This window comes from Meleagris gallopavo, chromosome 17 (assembly GCF_905368555.1).
Source record: "Meleagris gallopavo chromosome 17, MGAL_WU_HG_1.1, whole genome shotgun sequence".
NCBI classification, from domain to species: Eukaryota; Metazoa; Chordata; class Aves; order Galliformes; family Phasianidae; genus Meleagris; species Meleagris gallopavo.
Window position 1 is genome coordinate 8,316,716 of NC_139420.1, and position 16,563 is coordinate 8,333,278.

At 43.0% G+C, this 16,563-nt stretch overlaps 1 protein-coding gene across 1 annotated transcript; it reads right to left on the reverse strand.

Annotated features, from left to right (window-relative positions):
* Positions 1-882: 882 nt before the first annotated feature.
* On the reverse strand, positions 883-16,124 carry CRKL (CRK like proto-oncogene, adaptor protein). The gene is made up of 3 exons (XM_003211048.3): positions 15,302-16,124; positions 12,278-12,740; positions 883-4,711 (listed from the first exon to the last, which is right to left on the reverse strand). The coding sequence occupies exons 1-3, from the start codon at positions 15,613-15,615 to the stop codon at positions 4,577-4,579; spliced, it is 912 nt and encodes a 303-aa protein (XP_003211096.1). The 5' UTR covers positions 15,616-16,124; the 3' UTR covers positions 883-4,576.
* Positions 16,125-16,563: the final 439 nt, after the last annotated feature.

A 16,563-nucleotide genomic window follows, 5' to 3' on the forward strand; every position in this document is an offset into this window, starting at 1 on the left:
AAACGAGGGTGACCAACATGTAAGCCCAGCTCATTCCAGAGAGCTTGTGCTGAAACTTAAGGCTTATGCTGTTTGGGCTGGCCTAACTCAGCTCATTTGAATTTAAGTTAGCAAAAGCTGGTGTGCAGCTAAGCTACAAGCAAACCCAGCTTGAGCTGCTGTCATGGACAGCTGTATGTCAGAGAACACAAACTCAGTGCACTGTAATGAGAACAAAGAGTCCAGAGACACAATGCAGGCTTTTAAGACATCCCCCCTGCAGCATCTAAGAGCCTGATGTTCGCCATAAGTTTCTTTTTTCCCCCATAGCTCACTTGAAGTTTCAAAATCACTGTTAATGATTTAACTGAATGATCCCAAATATTAAAGAAAAAAAAGTTACAGCTTTATCCCCGCTCTTAATTTGCAATGACTGGAGAAAGGCAAAAGATGACCTCCCATTCTTGACCTGCAGAAGCAGATATTTGTTACCATCTTATGCTGACACCATTACTGGGACTGGAATGCCACGTGTCCCACCTGCACTGCTTCAGGTGTACTAAAATAAAAGCAAAATTAAAAGCCTATGTGTAAATCAGTCAAGATGCTCTGTCACAGTAAAGGAAAAACATGGAGTTAAGCAGAGCGACAGGAAGAGCACTAAGGGGCAGCGCAGGGGACGGAAGCCGTGCTATCAGTGGTGCTGGAGCCTTTTCAGTCTGCCCCCAGAGCAGTGACAGCACAGCGGGAGGGAACGTGGGAGCATGGCTCAGCAGCTGCTGCTTACCTCTGGCTGTGGTTCCAGAAAGCTTCAGCTGGCACACGCTCACACACAGAGCAGCAGCGAGGCCGTTCGTGTTCTGCTCACGCTATCAGGGGTTTAAGACTGAAAACCACAAATACTGGAAGTTGAGGCAACTTTTATTGAGACTGTACAAGCAGGACACGGGGAAAAAAAACCAAACACGACGACAGTGGCTTGATGTCGGGGCCAGCTCTGTGGAGTGGAGTAAGAAATTAAAAAGGCACTAATCTTAAGAAAAGACACTCCGTATATTCTAAGAATATAATTCATTTAATACTGTTAATTTTGTAGCACAAAAAAATAAAACAAGCCGTGATCCCCAAAATAAACTTTAAAAGCTTACACTTTAATATTATTGCCTGAAGATCATGGTCTTTAAATTACATATTGTGTTTTAAAGTTTACACAGTGAAGACTGTCTCAAATACAAGGCCACCTTTCCCACTGCAGTGATTGTATCCTTGTCCCAAAAATGCATTTTCATGTAACACAACAGCAGAGGACAGCTGGAGGATGCTTTCACTGGTCCCCAAAGGCAGTCTTTTAGGCAGGTCTCGCTTTCAGATGCAGGTATTGAGAAAAATGCTCGAAAACTGGACTAGAAAACAAAGGCAGCCCCACTCGTTCCCAGGATGTTAATATAATATAAAAAAATTACTTTACAGGCACATGAAATGGCACAAAGAATGCTGTTTTTTCCCTTTACAACAATAATGCTCAGGCTCCTCGGAGCCCCAACCCAAACAGGATATTCCCTTTTGTTGATGCTTTCCAATTTGTAAACAATCATGAATTAAATTAGCGCTTCTCCAGTGATGGACACGGATTGAAACAGTTCTCATTGAAACTTCAGTGTCTGCACACACACGTGCACAAGGGGAGGCAGCGAGCCTTCATGGCGGATAGCTATTGTGGCACCACTTGCACACCGTGCTTTGTGGGATGGACACCTCACAGCCCAAGGAGCATTAATTTACACCGATAGGTTATAGCCCAAATGGAAGAGGCTTTGTATAGCAACAGACGGCACACACGGCAGCGAGCGACTGAGAAGCCAGGCAGTCCTTCCCAGAGAAACACACACGGATCAGCTGCGGTCATTGTATGAAAATATTTGTCTTATAGCAAAATGGCAAAGACACGATTTGAAGCGAGGTTCCAGTCGGCGTCGGTTGGGCAGCGTGCGACACTGCAGCCACACCTAACATCACCCAACTGACGCTGTAACACAGAAATGCCGCTCATCTGGGGCCCAAAATCTGGTTCACAGAAAGTTAAGAATTCTTTTCTCTCCATCAGATGCCACTACACACCAGTTTTGCATAGTTTTGAAAGAAAATCTTTTGTCTTTCTGCACTATCAGAACATAATTCAACCTAAAACAACGCGGGTGTTCAAGGTGTACACCTTATCCAATGAGGAGATGAGGCAGGACGCTTATTTTCATGAAAAAAACAACAGGTTAAAAGCTACGTTCAAGATCTCAAATCTCACAGTATTTATTTACGGACTCGGACATGCAAAGGAGGAATTCCACAACCAGTCTGAAGAGCTGCCCAGAAACAGGGCACGTCTGAAGTAAGGTTTCTCTGCAGCAGACTGAGCTTAGTGCAGTTGCTGTGTTCACAAGGTGACTTTCAGTAGTACAATCCATGTAGTAAACGTACAGGTGGAGTCAGGGCACAGAAATTCATGACCTCCTTTAGTTAAGAGAGCTGCATAGTTTTTGTTGCAAGACAACCTGTCGATGCCTATTGTCAAGAGTTACTCTTACAGCACCAAACACTTCAGTCAATGCTACTCTACTTCACAGTTAATTTGGTAGTAAAATGCTCTACAAGAACTTCTAGACTGTCAGCCACTTGATTAATACTACAAAAGATAACTAACAGATGAACCGAGGGTTTCTTTAAAAAAAAAAACCAAACACAACAGCATTTTACATCTCTTGTTGGAATTGCCATTCTTACACTTCTTCAGTGTCTTCCATTCAAGGATCTCATGGCACTTTTAGTTGAGTGAGAACAATGTACTTTTACAAGGATCAAGTGACACAATCAACAAGAAAATGCATTGGAACTGAAGACAACGATAAAATTGACACTTGTAGGAAGCAGTGAGGTTTTGCAGGTGTCTGAAGTTTCTCTTTTTGCTACAACAGACAGCTTCAAATGCTGAAAAATGAATGCATTGGGGCACTACTGTTTTCCTGTCAGATATTCCTGGTTTTCTGCAGCAGGTGTTTTTCTTTATCCAGGCTGTATTCTGTTAAATCGGTCCTCAAATTATTTTAAAAAATATGTTCCAGTTCACCTAGAAAACACATTTAAAGAAGGCAGAAGGTACTACTGTACCTAAGCTTTCACATCCTGTAACAGGCTAAGGACTTGACCTGCATGGCATTGATAACATTCACGTAGCTACAGCCATACAGTTCCTACCAAAGGTGCAATTACAACAGTACAGCTTGTGTACAGAAAAGGGGAAAGAAAGCTGTACTGATAACAGACACCTGTGTGACCCCCTCCAGCCTGAACATTAATTATAAGGTGGGAAAACCTTGGCAGCTGACTCCAATTAACCATTTTCTAGAGGATGCTGGGAGTAGGAGGGGCCTGGGGCATATATAAGCCAGAGCCAACTCTTTTGGAAAGGTAAAGATTGTAGCATGAAAAGATTTGTGGTATGAGGGGAAAAAAGAAGAAGAAGAAAAAAAAAAAAGTACTTCTGGAAGAGGAGCAAGCAATGTGGAGATGCCCTGGAGAAAAAGGTACTGTGTTCAAAGTCTTCAGCAAGTTGGGGCGGGTATAGCCAGGAAACTTGGGAGTGATAAGTGAGCCTACAGAGAAATGGGTACAAAAGGCTTATGTTTAAATAATAGGCTTTTATCAGTATTTATCAACATCTTCTGTCCTGTTCCTTTTATACTTCTTCATGCTGTGGCAATCTGATCATCTCCCTACCAAGTAACAGCTTGGTGACAAGCACTACTATGTTAGTAAAGCTCTACTTCCAACACTGCACAAGGGCTCTGTGTAGACCAGGCCAGAGTGTTTCCCTTTAAAGCTCACTTACTACAGTTAGTGCTTGCAAAATCAACAGAAATACTTTAAGTATGTAAAAAATGGGTTACGAGTGTGAACCCCTCCTAAGTTTCCTTATAAATAAATGCCTCAGCTTCAATGCAGCTCAATCAATGGTTATTTGTATTTAACACACACGTTCAGGAAGGTCAACAACAAGCTTAAGAGTTAACAGAAATGAGCAGCTTCTAATGCAACTGCTTAGAATACATAAGCTTCAATTAATGTCCTTTAAAGAGACCGTCGTTGTAAGTGTACTACCTTAGGGCAGGTTCTCTTAAAACTAAGTCTTCTTCAGTCCTAAAATTGCATTTTTGTTGTTGCTTTTTGTTGGACAGTAACAGATGAGTTGCGTGTTTGCTCTAAGATTAGGGCTCTTCCTATTGAGCAGGCCAGAACAAGTCCATGGAAGTCTCAAGAAGGGTTTTCTTCCCATGCTTGCCTGCTATATGCTTCAGTCTTCTCCAGCATAAGGCCCAATACAGTTTTAAAAGTGAAACCAAATTCTGGTTGATGTATCTATGGTATGAAGGTCAGGCAGTGACTTCAGTTGTATGTATTCCAAATGTGTATTAAAAGAACTGTCAAACTGCAGCAAGCTGGAAAAATGGGCAATGCTAGCAATGTGCCATTTAGCCATCATCCCACCTCAAACAACACTAATGAGAGCCAGGAAAGGGAAGCAGCAGTGTAAATCGGATCAAGGGAATCATTCGTTCTCATCTGGGTTTTGAGGGTCAAATATTTTGACATGTGTGAATGGGAAGAGCCCTTTTCGCCCGTTGACCTCTCCTTCCCACTGACCGTTTATGTTCATCCTTGTAACCTTCACAATATCTCCAACCTGCATCATTAAAAAAAAATCCGTTAGCACACATGAAAATCTCACCTTTGATACAAATCAAGTAAACAAGAACAATAAATACAGCTTCAGAATTATAAATATAATAGCTTTGCATAAGCTTTAAAGGGAAAGCAGTTATTTTTATTTAACTGAAACAAACATTTTGTTGCTGGAAATCTGCACCCTTGTTGGGAAAACTTAACTATATTTACATGTTGCAATAAATTGCTGAACCACACCTTTTCCTGTAGAAAAGCTTACTTCATGCTACAGTATATTTAGCTTAGACAGGCTGACATCACTAAAGCTACCACAAGTAATGAGATGCAAGAGGCATTCTAAAGAGCACAGTACATGTTTTTAGCATTAGCAGGTTTACTTCAAAGGAAGATTCTTTTTCCAAGAGATTCCTGTAGCAAACAGACTCGAGTTCCAGTTCTGGCTGTCGCAGTCTAAGAAATTGGTGTAGTTCTCTAAAATCCTGCATGCTTCCAAAGCAGACAAAAGCATTCTCAAACAGTTGTTTCCAAGTATGGGATGCACAAATTCTAGCTTGGTTTGCTGCTTTCACCTTCACTTCCTGTCAGAATTTGAAACAGGAACAATGACTTGTCGAGCCTTTCCTATCACAACTGTGTCTCTTCCTATTTGGCCAAAGATGAGCAGAGCTAAGCTATGATCAAGCAAAAAGAGCCGTCAGCCCAAGTGGCAAATTACTCTGTTCAGTGCTGAGTTTAATTTGAATCAGGATAATTCACAAAGCCAAACGTGTGCCACAGCAGGCAGTGCTGAGGACTACCTACAGTCATTTCTCCCTGAGCTGCTTCAGAAGAGCTGAGCACGTGGCTTGTTGCAGCAGCCCTCTAAGTACACCTCCCTTCCTGTTTACTGAACTGCATCTATGTGGTAACTATAGTAAATATTAGACAAATGACATTAGCAGCTAATAGCTAAGGGCACAAAAGATAGAGCTGTGCTGTGACCACCAGCAAGCACCTCGGAAGGTTCTTCCCCAAAGGAGATCCAAGAACTACACAGCTGGGTTTCAGATCAGCAGCAACTTCAGTAAGCTCCAGAGGTAACAAGCTGTGATCTTTCTGAGGGGAAAAAACTACCTTTTATTACTGATATAGTATGCGTAACAGTTTGTATGCATTATCTAAGTAACAGTGCAGGTAGAACGGACACGGGTGGTTTCAGGACCTTGGCAAAGGACTTTGAATTTAAACTTCTCAGTTAAGATGTGTGCATCTTCCATCAAAGAAAAAAGCTGACTTTAGGAAACATTCCTAGGCCTACTGAAAGCAGCTCCCATTACTGCAATAGGTGTTATCTGAAGACTGCTTAGAAGCATTCTGAACCCTTAAATGAGATTTAAGATGTTACAGTGAACTCTGGCCCTCAGTGTTGTGTAGCTCTGAAAATTTCTCAGAAATGTGAGCTTGATGTTGTGCATTAGAATGGAGTTAGACATTAATTAATACGTTTGCCCCCAGTCTCTTGCTCTGCTTTTACCACTACTTGTAGTTTTTTTCCACTTCCCACCCAGATGTTCCAGATGTCCCACATGGAACACTCTTCATCTTGTACTTTCCAGATAGGAAAATCCCCTCTGAACTCCTATATGTTTCTGTGATAACTGTGAGACTTTCTTCAGTTGTCATCTTCATGTGTGCTGCTCATAAACTCAAAGATGAAGCCTGTGTATCCTAGAAGTAGTTATGCACTGCCTGATAGTTAACATGCTCCTGTAGCATCAGTGTGGCTGGTCTCCATCTCTTCCTGGAATGCTGCAGCTTGCTTTGATGGTGTGCACAATTTGTCTGACTTCTCATTAAATGGAAAGTCTAGAGAAAGCTTTATATAGTAACAAGATGACTTAAACAGGAACCTAGTAGAAGCCTCTTTAGAAAAAGGCTGATAACATCTATAAATAACTCGATGTTACTCTGCTAGATTTCAGTAACTTTTAAGGACAGATTTGAGTTCCAGGATTCAGACTCAAATTCAGAAAGCCTCACTGCAACAGTCAAAACCCAACAGGAAACTGTTATTTGCACCACTCCATAGAAACAATTCACTTGGAAGCATTTTAATCTTATTAATGGAAAAAAAAAAAACAAACAGTAGTACACAGGCCCAAAGAAACACACAGACTCATGTTCTGAGTCAGATTTAATTCTGGTCACGTGCTGCAGAGTTCCACCCAAAGTTTGTGCAGAAGGCCTAGAAAAATATCCTTCAATTTGACTAATTTCTACAGCATGGATGGGCTTAGGAGTCTGACTTCAGGTGAGCAAAAATTAAAGATACAGCAAGCGTATTATCTTCCAATAAACTGCCATGTAGATTAACAATCCAAGAAGTTCTTTAGACTGCTGGGCAGGGGGAGTTGTTAGATCTGTAGCAGCTGTTAAAGAATGGTAGCTGAGAAAGGCTTCTCAAAAATATCATCTTGTACACCAAGGACTGCGGGATGTCCTCTGCTTTCAACAAAAGGCAGCTGCCTTAAAGACTGAATGAAATGGCGTGCTGAAACAAGATTCTGGGGAAGGAACCTTGATGTCATGAGCAAATTGTTGCATCTGTGTTAATGACCTCTGGATTAGCAACACCTGAAAGAATCCCGTCAAGGAGTCCCTCTATGCATTTTCTTCTCCCCAGCCACTCACTAAGCACAGTATTTGGTAAATTCTCTTTAAAGCCTCTACAGTAGGGTCAGCTGAGGTGGGATCTCCCATGAAAGTTACTTAACATGCTGTTGTTTTTAGAGAATGTTTCAGACCAGTTGGAAGGGTTGCCTTATGATTAGGAACAGGACAGTCAGGAGATCTGGTTCTATTCTCACTGCTGCCACAAACTTCCTGTGCAATTCTGGACAGCTCATGGGCACTTATCTGTAAATGAGGATAACACTTCCTTAGTGTCAGCATCCCTCAGATAAGTAATTCACTTGTAAAGCATGCCAGCATCACTTCATGGAAGCATCAACTGCTGACGTGAGTAATACTTCTGAAATGCAGCCATCTGGTTCCACCCAAACGATAAAAATCAAAATGCATTTTAGATAGCATCCTTTCATTATGTCCCTGTTACAGCATGAATTCAAAGCCCTGGGGAAATGCAAGTTGTGGAACATGCCAGTCAGAAAGCTTACTTCATTCACTCTAAACTCTTCCATACCTGTCTCCGTTTGAAGCTGATTCATACACCGAAAAGGTTTCCTGCATGCCATTTGAGTCACGTACTCAGATAATTTAGCATGTTCTATAGATATTCCAACAATGAAATTACTCTATCACACTGCCCCCAAAAGATATAAAGCTAAACAAAGGAGGCAGAGTTTGGTTGAACTACAAGCAGGACAAAATGAGACTCCGAACTTCTAGATACTGGAAGACTGAAGAAACCAAAGGGCTGATAGCACACCTCTGTTACCCTAATTTTCATGCTCTGAGCCAGAAGAATTGCCCACACCAGAGCATGCAGTCATTCAGACCTGAAGAAAGATCATTCTGGAGATGTTAGGACAGGTCAAAGGGCAGCACAGAATGCTGATGGCCTATAGATACAATTAATCTAGCCTCATCTAGGAACAGAGTGATGTAGTTTGGCAATTGTCATACCTATACTTGAAGTGCAGAGGTGAGATTGTAGTAGTACAAGAAAGCACAGTTTTCCATTAAATTATGATAGCCTGTCTCCTGCTAAGCATGTTGTGATTGCATGGAATTTGGAGGCCACAAAGCTTCAATAGATGAGTGCTCCTGAGCCATGCTAAGTCACAGCTTTACACAGGAACTTGTCTAGGTTATCTCTATTGCTTTCAGTTTCAATTGAAAATAAGCTCTGCAAACAGTTCTGAGTGTGAAGATGCACTGAACTGTAAGGCACTGAATGCAGTCACGATGGGAACAAACTCTGACTGCTAAAGGAGGTCAAAAGATTAAGAATGCATATAATCTCCAATGTAATTGTTAGCCTTATTTTCATATGTAGCATACTGGGAAGTTAGTACATATCAGCACAGACACAGAAATCCTTCCACAGTGTCATTTTCCATTAATAGCTATCAGAACTAATGCTCCAAAATCAACTTTTAAAATGCAGGACCCGTGCTTGTACAGTTTAAGCAAAACTGTCATCCTTGTGCTTGGGTGCATTTTAATATTTAACATAGCAAGACAAAATTTCCTTAGCTAAGAAAAGCACTATGCTTGTTGTCAAGTGATAGCAGCAACCTAATTTCCTAATTAAGTCCTACTACTAGCACATTTTGCCCTACTTGTCTCAACTTTAAAATAAAGAGGGAAAAAAAGTTACCTGTAACCTAATTGCAACGAGCTTAGGACAAATATGGTGTCAGTTATGCAAGTGTGGTGAACAGGTATTCATTTCACCAATATATTTCAGTGAAACTTTAACTCTGTACTAGCAAATTAATACATCTGTATGTTTGATACAGGATGTGCAGATACAGCTGCTTAATGCTACACAGTGCTGGCATAGGTGTGGAGGAAAAAAGGTACTTATAAGAACTGCTACCAAAAAAATATAATTAAACTTTGTGTATATATGTCAAAAATAACCTTAAGATACCATATTCCAAATCTGGATATGAGCTCCAGGACTGCTACTGCCCTCAGAATGGTGTGTGACAAATACCTCACAGGCACTGAGAATAAAGGTAGGAACTGCTGTTTTGTCCCCTGATAGACCAAAGAGTGGCAGCAGCTGCTGCTCTCCTGTTTTCTGGCTCCTTAAGTTATTCCACTCTGTTTTATAAGGGGGAAAAAAAACCAGACTGCTAGTTTTTAAAGGAATTATGTATCACTGGTCTGTCTGCTGACTTTGCTAGACATGAAGAACTTTGTTGCATAGATCCAAGCAGAGTACTCAATTCCCTGCAGATAAGCTGCTGCTTTAAGGTAAAATGCAGCAGGTCTTAGGCTGCTGGGCACTTAAACCTGCACATCATGTACTGCCTTAAAACAAGGCTTCAGCAGTGTATTACTGTGATCAGCCTGGCTGTACAACTACAGATTGTTAATGCTGAGAAACCTGAAGGCAGGCTTTGCTGCCCTGTACCACAGGAGCAGTGCCAGCAGTCTCTGCTCTTACAAAACCCATCACCTCCTCAAAGCATTATCTTGTGTAACCTCTGAGCACAGGGCTGCCCTCCCAGTTTTCTCAAGGAAAACCGAGGTTGAAGAAGAGCAGTATGTAACCCTGTAATACAGAGTTCTGGTTCCAACAAATACAGGACACTGCATCCCTGTCCTTCATATTCCTTCCTCTGGAGCAGCAGAAAGGAAGGAAATTGCCTCTTGGCGAAAGCACACAACTAGAGAAACAGATCTTGGCTGCTGCTTTTATTGTGAGGGTTTTTTTGTGTGTGTGCAGTATCTTTGGAAATACTACATGTCAGTGATAGAACTCAGTAGGGTCACAGTGAGAAACTGCAAACTTCAATGATTTTATTAAAAATGCTAAATTTGTGCTGCCAGTGTAGTTAACTGAACTGACCACAGTGACATGTCAGTCTTAGAAATAAATGCCATGCTTCCTAATGAGTATCCTTATAGGGGAAAAAAAGGACATGGCAATTACCCTTAAACTTGCTTGCCATTAAACTTTCCCATTTTATAAACTATTTCAAAGTTAATCCTACCAAACATCTTAGCAAGGATTTTCAATAGAATGTTCTCTTTATAAATTGTATCTTTTCATGGGAGAAACTTTAAAAAAAAAAAAAATAAAAAATCACCTTACCAAACAAGTTTTTTCTCTGTAAAGGCTATGGCTCTTTATCTTGTCTTACATTTTGACAGCTTATGTAAACAACTGCATACAACAGAACAATCAGACTTGAAAGCAGAGAGCTTGTCATTTCCCAGGGTTCAGCTTGAAAATGGGACATCTCTCCACTTAAAAGGAAGTTGAGCAGATTACTATGCAACAGCTTTATTTACTCCAGATGGTATTCTGCTTCTTTCAAGCACTGTGTGCTGACCACAGAAAGCTAAAGCCAGCAAGCAGATATTCTGCTTCCAGACTGTTGTATCAGTTTAGATGAGATTACAAAATGAGTATAACTGTACCAAGGTGTTCTTATCCACACAACCTGAACTGTGACTGAGGCTGAATACTGCAATATACTGTTATCTTTAAAGAACACTGCTAACTTTCTTCCCCCAAACGTTTCCATAAGCTGTTCTTTCTCTCATGCTAGTGACTGACTGTGCTCTTACAAAACTTCTAGTCTAAGTGAACCCTATCATTTTCAACAGTGTTTAACTGTGACCTCCAGTAGTTTGGATTAAGGAATGTGCAGAGCCCTGAGAAGGTTGAACCAGCAAAAGGTGTTAAGCAAACAAAAGGAGGATCGTGCCAAGAATTTGGAGCTTTCCTTAGAAATGGTACACGTGACAAAAAATGTTGCTATAAAAATGAGGTTGCTCTCTTTCTCTGTGCATGGATAGAAAAGCTATAATCACAGTTCAAACCTGCATGTTGGACAGAAATGAATCCTAGCAGTATATCAGGGCAGTTAAATGACAGGATTAACTAGGTCACTAAATAGCAAATAAGAGAAAATTCATTAGTGAGAGCCATCCTCCCAAGAAGTTCTGCTACCTTGCAGCAAAGCAGGTTCCCTCAAGTTGTTTTATGACACACTGATAACATAAAATCAACTGCTTGCCTTACTGTCTTCAGAAGCATGAATAGTTTTGGCAGGAATCTTCTGTACGGTGCAGTTGGCAGAGAATTTACTTTTCTTTCTATGCTAATTTTCACACACTGTTCACAAATGACAGGCTGCTAGCTTTTCTAAGACTCAAGGAAAACAGTGATACGTTTAATTTTTAACCCTCTGCCAATAATCACCTGTAGAGATTGTGTAAGAGGGCAACTTTGGGAAACTTGTGAATAACCAAAAGTGACAAACAAAACCTTTTGAATCTTAGCTGCTTTGGTAGCAGCTTCATTTGCAAACTGAGAAAAGACAACAGGAAAAGTTCAAAAATATTTTTTTAAACCCCTACTCTACTTGCTAAGACGTCGTTGCTTCCCTTGCTTGTTTCTCCTTGATTGTATTTGCTCCTTGAGCCCCCCCATCCCACACACCCAAAAAGCTACAGTTGAGAATCAGAAAAAATAACTGTTTATCAGCAATCCTTACCTTTCTATTTCAGTTCTCAGCCTGGAATGATCAATTAAACATCCCTTCTCTAAGATTAAGTAGAGAAGCAAAGTCATTCCTAGCACTTCCACAGAAGGGTGTATATATTCTACTGCCCTTATAACATATTTCACTGTTCCATAGGTAAGACAACAGTGCATTAAGCCTAGGTTCTGAAGTAACTTAGTCACTTTTCTCAAAGGAAGTGGTATGGATGAAGCAATTTTTGTACATCTTTCTTCAGAACATAATAGAACTTTTCAGTCCTTTGGCATAGATAAACAGGCTCCACATAAAGTCATCCACACCTGCTCTGTCACTAACAATATTCAGTTTATTTTTCAAAACCATTGGAGAACTGTAAGACAAAGGAGAAGACTCACCTCTAATGCCAGTGCAGTCTTGTCATAAGCGCAGGGTACTCTCTTTTGGATAGCTTTGGCATAGACTGGTCCATTCTGCGTGGATGGCAGAGGATTGATGACTGCTCCAGGTGTACTGGATACTGTGGGAAGGGGACTCGTGGTCTGAGGCTGAGCATAAGCATGGGCAGGTTCTGGAATACCGTAACTGTTGGAATTTCTGTTGCCATGCTTCCCGATAGAAGATCTGACTAGCTTTTCTACATAAGGAACAGGAATCATCCCAATCCGACCATCCTTGTTTCTGGCACTCCACCACTGTTCTTCTGGCTTCTCTACAATTACCAGTATTTCGCCCTTTTTAAATGGCAGATCCTCAGCATCGTTGCCAGGAAAGTCATAGAGAGTCCGAACGTATTCCACGTTTTCTTCGGCAGTAGACATAGTGGGGGCAGATCCAGATCCCATTGGTGGGCTTGGATACCTAAGTTTTAAAAAGTTCCAATTATCAACAGCTGTTGTTTTGCATTTCCAGTAACAAAACTAGCCACCAGCTGCACACAAGGAACACCAGGTAAAGGAGAACTACCTACGTTCACCTATGTAGCAACATACAATAAAAATCTATCATAGATGTAAAAAAGAAAAAAAGGTATAAGGCAAAACCTTAAGTACTGCTTTACTTTCTCTTTTGGATTACTGTGAAGGTGTTAGGGTAGAATAAATATCTCCGTGGCTTAAGTTATGAGAAGTTGTGATATATTAAGAATAAGTGAAAAAGTTTTGCTTGACTGGGGAGGAGCTTTTGGAGAGCTAAATAATCCTCTCCAGTTCATCACATTTCCATCTTTAACCTCAGCATCCACTTCTGTCAAGAATCCAGTAACCCTGAATGGCAGACCTAAGGGAGCACAGTGGGAAAATGGAAGCAATAGTAAAAGGAAGAATATGATAAACTCTTCAGTCTTTCTGCTTCTGTAGGCAGTAGAGCATCCTTGTACCAGACTGCTACTGTTTATATGCAGGATTTGAGGGACAGCCGTATTAATACCAAGAACCCCTTTGTTTAGGGACAGAGACACATCTTATGGTCTTAGGAGACAACACATTTCCCTTCCATTCTGGAAAGTAACACGGAATTAAGCTCCCTGATCTTACTGTCATAACTTCAACTCTATTTAAGAGTACTCATATTCCCTGAACATCTAAATACCTAATAGCATCAAGGGACATTCTTCATAAAAAACAGGATGAAATACTAACATCTGCTGGAAGGAACATACCACAAACACTGCTTTCTACTATATATATATATATATATATATATGCACATCATGAAGTCAGAAGAACTGAGAGTCTGCAAAAGCACCTGAGATGTTCCACTGAAAAGGCCAAATTTTAAAGAGAAATGAGGACTAGCAGTAACAGTTCTGGCAGAAACTCCTGTCTACCCCTATTCTAAACGTAGTCCATTGATTTAAAGAAAGTAAATCTGGAAGTGCTACCTCTCATTCTCCCTCTTGCATCATGAAGTTTCTTTTATAAACAAAGTCCAAACCATCAACCATGTCAGTGATTTTTTTCTAAAACTTCAGAACAAGAATTATACTGTGGATAACCACTTCCCCCTTTTGTAGCTTTATAAAAAAGCACGTCAGGTCACAGTATGCCATCTGTCTCTGTGTGCTGAGAGCACCACCAAAATCTGTCTGCAATGAAAGCCTTGAAAATAAGGTGGTACTAAGATGTTCAGGAAATGTTTCATGAAAAGTATGACACAAATACCCAGAGAACAAGTGGAATCAACTAAGTTGTGAAAGCCAAGTCATTGCTGTCCATGATTAAGAATGAGGTTGTTTGTTTTCAGAAAGGTTTGACAGTACCCAGGTTAACAAGAACAGAGATGAGCAACAACATCACTGCAGTATAGACTTTTTTCCTCCAAACTGTCCGTAAGTTTAAACACACACATAACCCTGTGCAGCTCCAGTTAAATGTTTCAGCACCTGTGAAAGATGAGGGAATTTTTCACCTACCCATTTCTTTAGCCACAGCACAACCACTACCAGAAGGTTTCTCAACAGCTTTAGCTCTTGAGGGCAGAGCTTTGTCACGCTCCTCCCACCACCTGACAGCTCTGCAGAGCTTGCTGACCACTTGCCTTTTTCAATTTGATGCTATCGTCAACTTTTGACAACTTACTGATTGTGATTAAGAACTGGACTACAGTAATGTTAAACTGTGATTCTAAAACTCAAAAGTTATCCCCCCTCCCCCCACCAATAACTTGTTAACCAGGAAGAAATCCCTTCAGCTGCAGAATTTAGAATTTAAACTATTTTTTTTTTTTTTTAAACTGTGTCACTATTTTAATAGCTTTCCTCCTTATTTTATCTAGGAAGCCCAAAGGATGAAATATGTTCCAGAGTTACTGATAAGCTGGTTACTGGTAAGTGATGCAGCCTGCAGGTATGCCCTGTGTTGGGTGCAGGACAAAGAATGAGCTCACAGCCAAGTCACATTTTCCCATCCTCCTAAAAGAGCATTTCTCAGTGTATGCATATGCAGAGACAAAGAGTGCCATAACCAAACAGAGATAAATGCTTTTACCCTCTCCTGGGGGAACGTCTGGGAAACAATGTCTTAGAATGCATGAGAATTCAATCGGCACTACGAAGCAGGAATCACAAAGACACGACCTGTTGGAATCATCGAGGATGCGAGGCCAGAGCAACTGAGTTCTGAGGCCATACTTCAACCAGGGAGGGGAAAACTTCTGAGCCAGCTTCTCTCAGCCGTCCCAGCAAGGGGACAATACCAGAAGGCTGATACAAAGCAAGACCACACCCTCCTGCAAGACAATTACAGTGGGTGGCAGGGATGTTCCCAGAGCCTCCGCATCTGCCTATATTCATCACAAGGACGGGCCCTACTCGCTATACTGATGATAACCATAACGAGCAACCCACAGCCATCACCGACAGCCCTGTCCGAGAGTTTCAAAGCAGAGGAACCCCACACAGATCCCGGAGCTGCAGTACTCACCTGGGCGCGGGCTCGATGAGGGTGGTGGTATCCAGGTAGTGGATCTTGTAGAACTCCAGCAGGGCGGGCAGGTGCTCGAACTCCTGATCGCCGATCTTAAAGCGGCGGTTAGGCAAGGAGTTAATGATGTAGTGGGACACCCGGGAGTTCTCGGATACCGACAGCACGTAATCCCCCGGGCAGGTGGACGAATCCCGCACCAGGAACATGCCGTGCCGCTGCCCCTGCAGCCGAGTCTGCGCCTCCGCCCGCGACACCGGACCCACGTACCAGCTGGAGCGGTCCGACGAATCGAACCGGGCGGCGGAGGACATGGCTCCGAACGGGAAAGGGCGAGGGAGGGGAGGAAGAAGGCCAAGAGCCCGGAGGCCCCGCGGGAAGAGGAGAGCAGGGGAGGGGAAGGCCCGGACGGGCAGACGGCGGGGCTGGGGACGAGGAGGAAGCGCCCAGCCCGGCGGACGGGCGGCAAAGGGACGGGGGATGCGGAGGAGGAAGCCCCGTGCCGCCGAGGCGGAGGCCCGAGGATCGCCGGGCGGGGCCGGCCGGGCGCGGCGCTCAGGGCCCCGACGTGCTCAGCGGCGCGGCGTGCGGGGCGGCATCCTTCCCGCCTATCTCAGGCCCAGGCGGACTGCGAGGACGGGCGGTCTGAAAAGGTGGCGAGGATATCCCGCTACGGTGCCTCGGCGCCGGATGAGTGGGAAACGGGAGGGGCGAAGTACCGGGCTCCCGCTTTCTTCTACGGGTTCCCTACCCTCTCAGAGCCGAGCACCAAAATGGCGGCGGCGCCGGGCGGTGGGAGCCCTCCGGAGACACCGCCCCGCGCATGCGCGCTGCGGCCCGCTGAGAGGAGCGGGGAGGCGAGAGGGGAGCGGTCCTAAAAGGCCGCCTGCTGCCGGACTGGAGGTGCGCGAGGGGAGCCGCCGATGCGCCTCCGTGTTCGTAGGGCCGCTTTCGTGCATCCCTGGCCTCTCGTCTCTCACAGCTCGCTGAGCTCCCTGCCCGCGGGCAGTTGGCGCCCATGTTGCTTCCTCTGAGGATTTTTAGTGATGCTTTCCTGTGCGTTTTGAGTTTCACCTCTTTCTCACGTTGTTCCCGCACGAGGAGGTCAAAGCCCTTTGGGGTGATGGCTGAGGAGGAAAGAAGGAGCTGATTTTTAGGTCAGCCCTCTTCTAGGTCTGTGATTTTACTTGATTTCGTTTCTCTTCTTGTTTTGCTTTTGAGGCCGTCAGCGTGAAGCAGAGCCGTGTGAAATAAGCGAGGTC

Bases quoted from the DNA above. Each gene is read 5' to 3' on its own strand.
- CRKL (XM_003211048.3), bottom strand. From the start codon at position 15,615: ATGTCCTCCGCCGCCCGGTTCGATTCGTCGGACCGCTCCAGCTGGTAC. The intron at 12,741-15,301 runs GTGAGTACTGCA...TTTAAAACTTAG, and splicing joins CTCATCGAGCCCGCGCCCAG to GTATCCAAGCCCACCAATGG. The intron at 4,712-12,277 runs GTGAGTCTTCTC...TTAATGATGCAG, and splicing joins AGACTGCACTGGCATTAGAG to GTTGGAGATATTGTGAAGGT.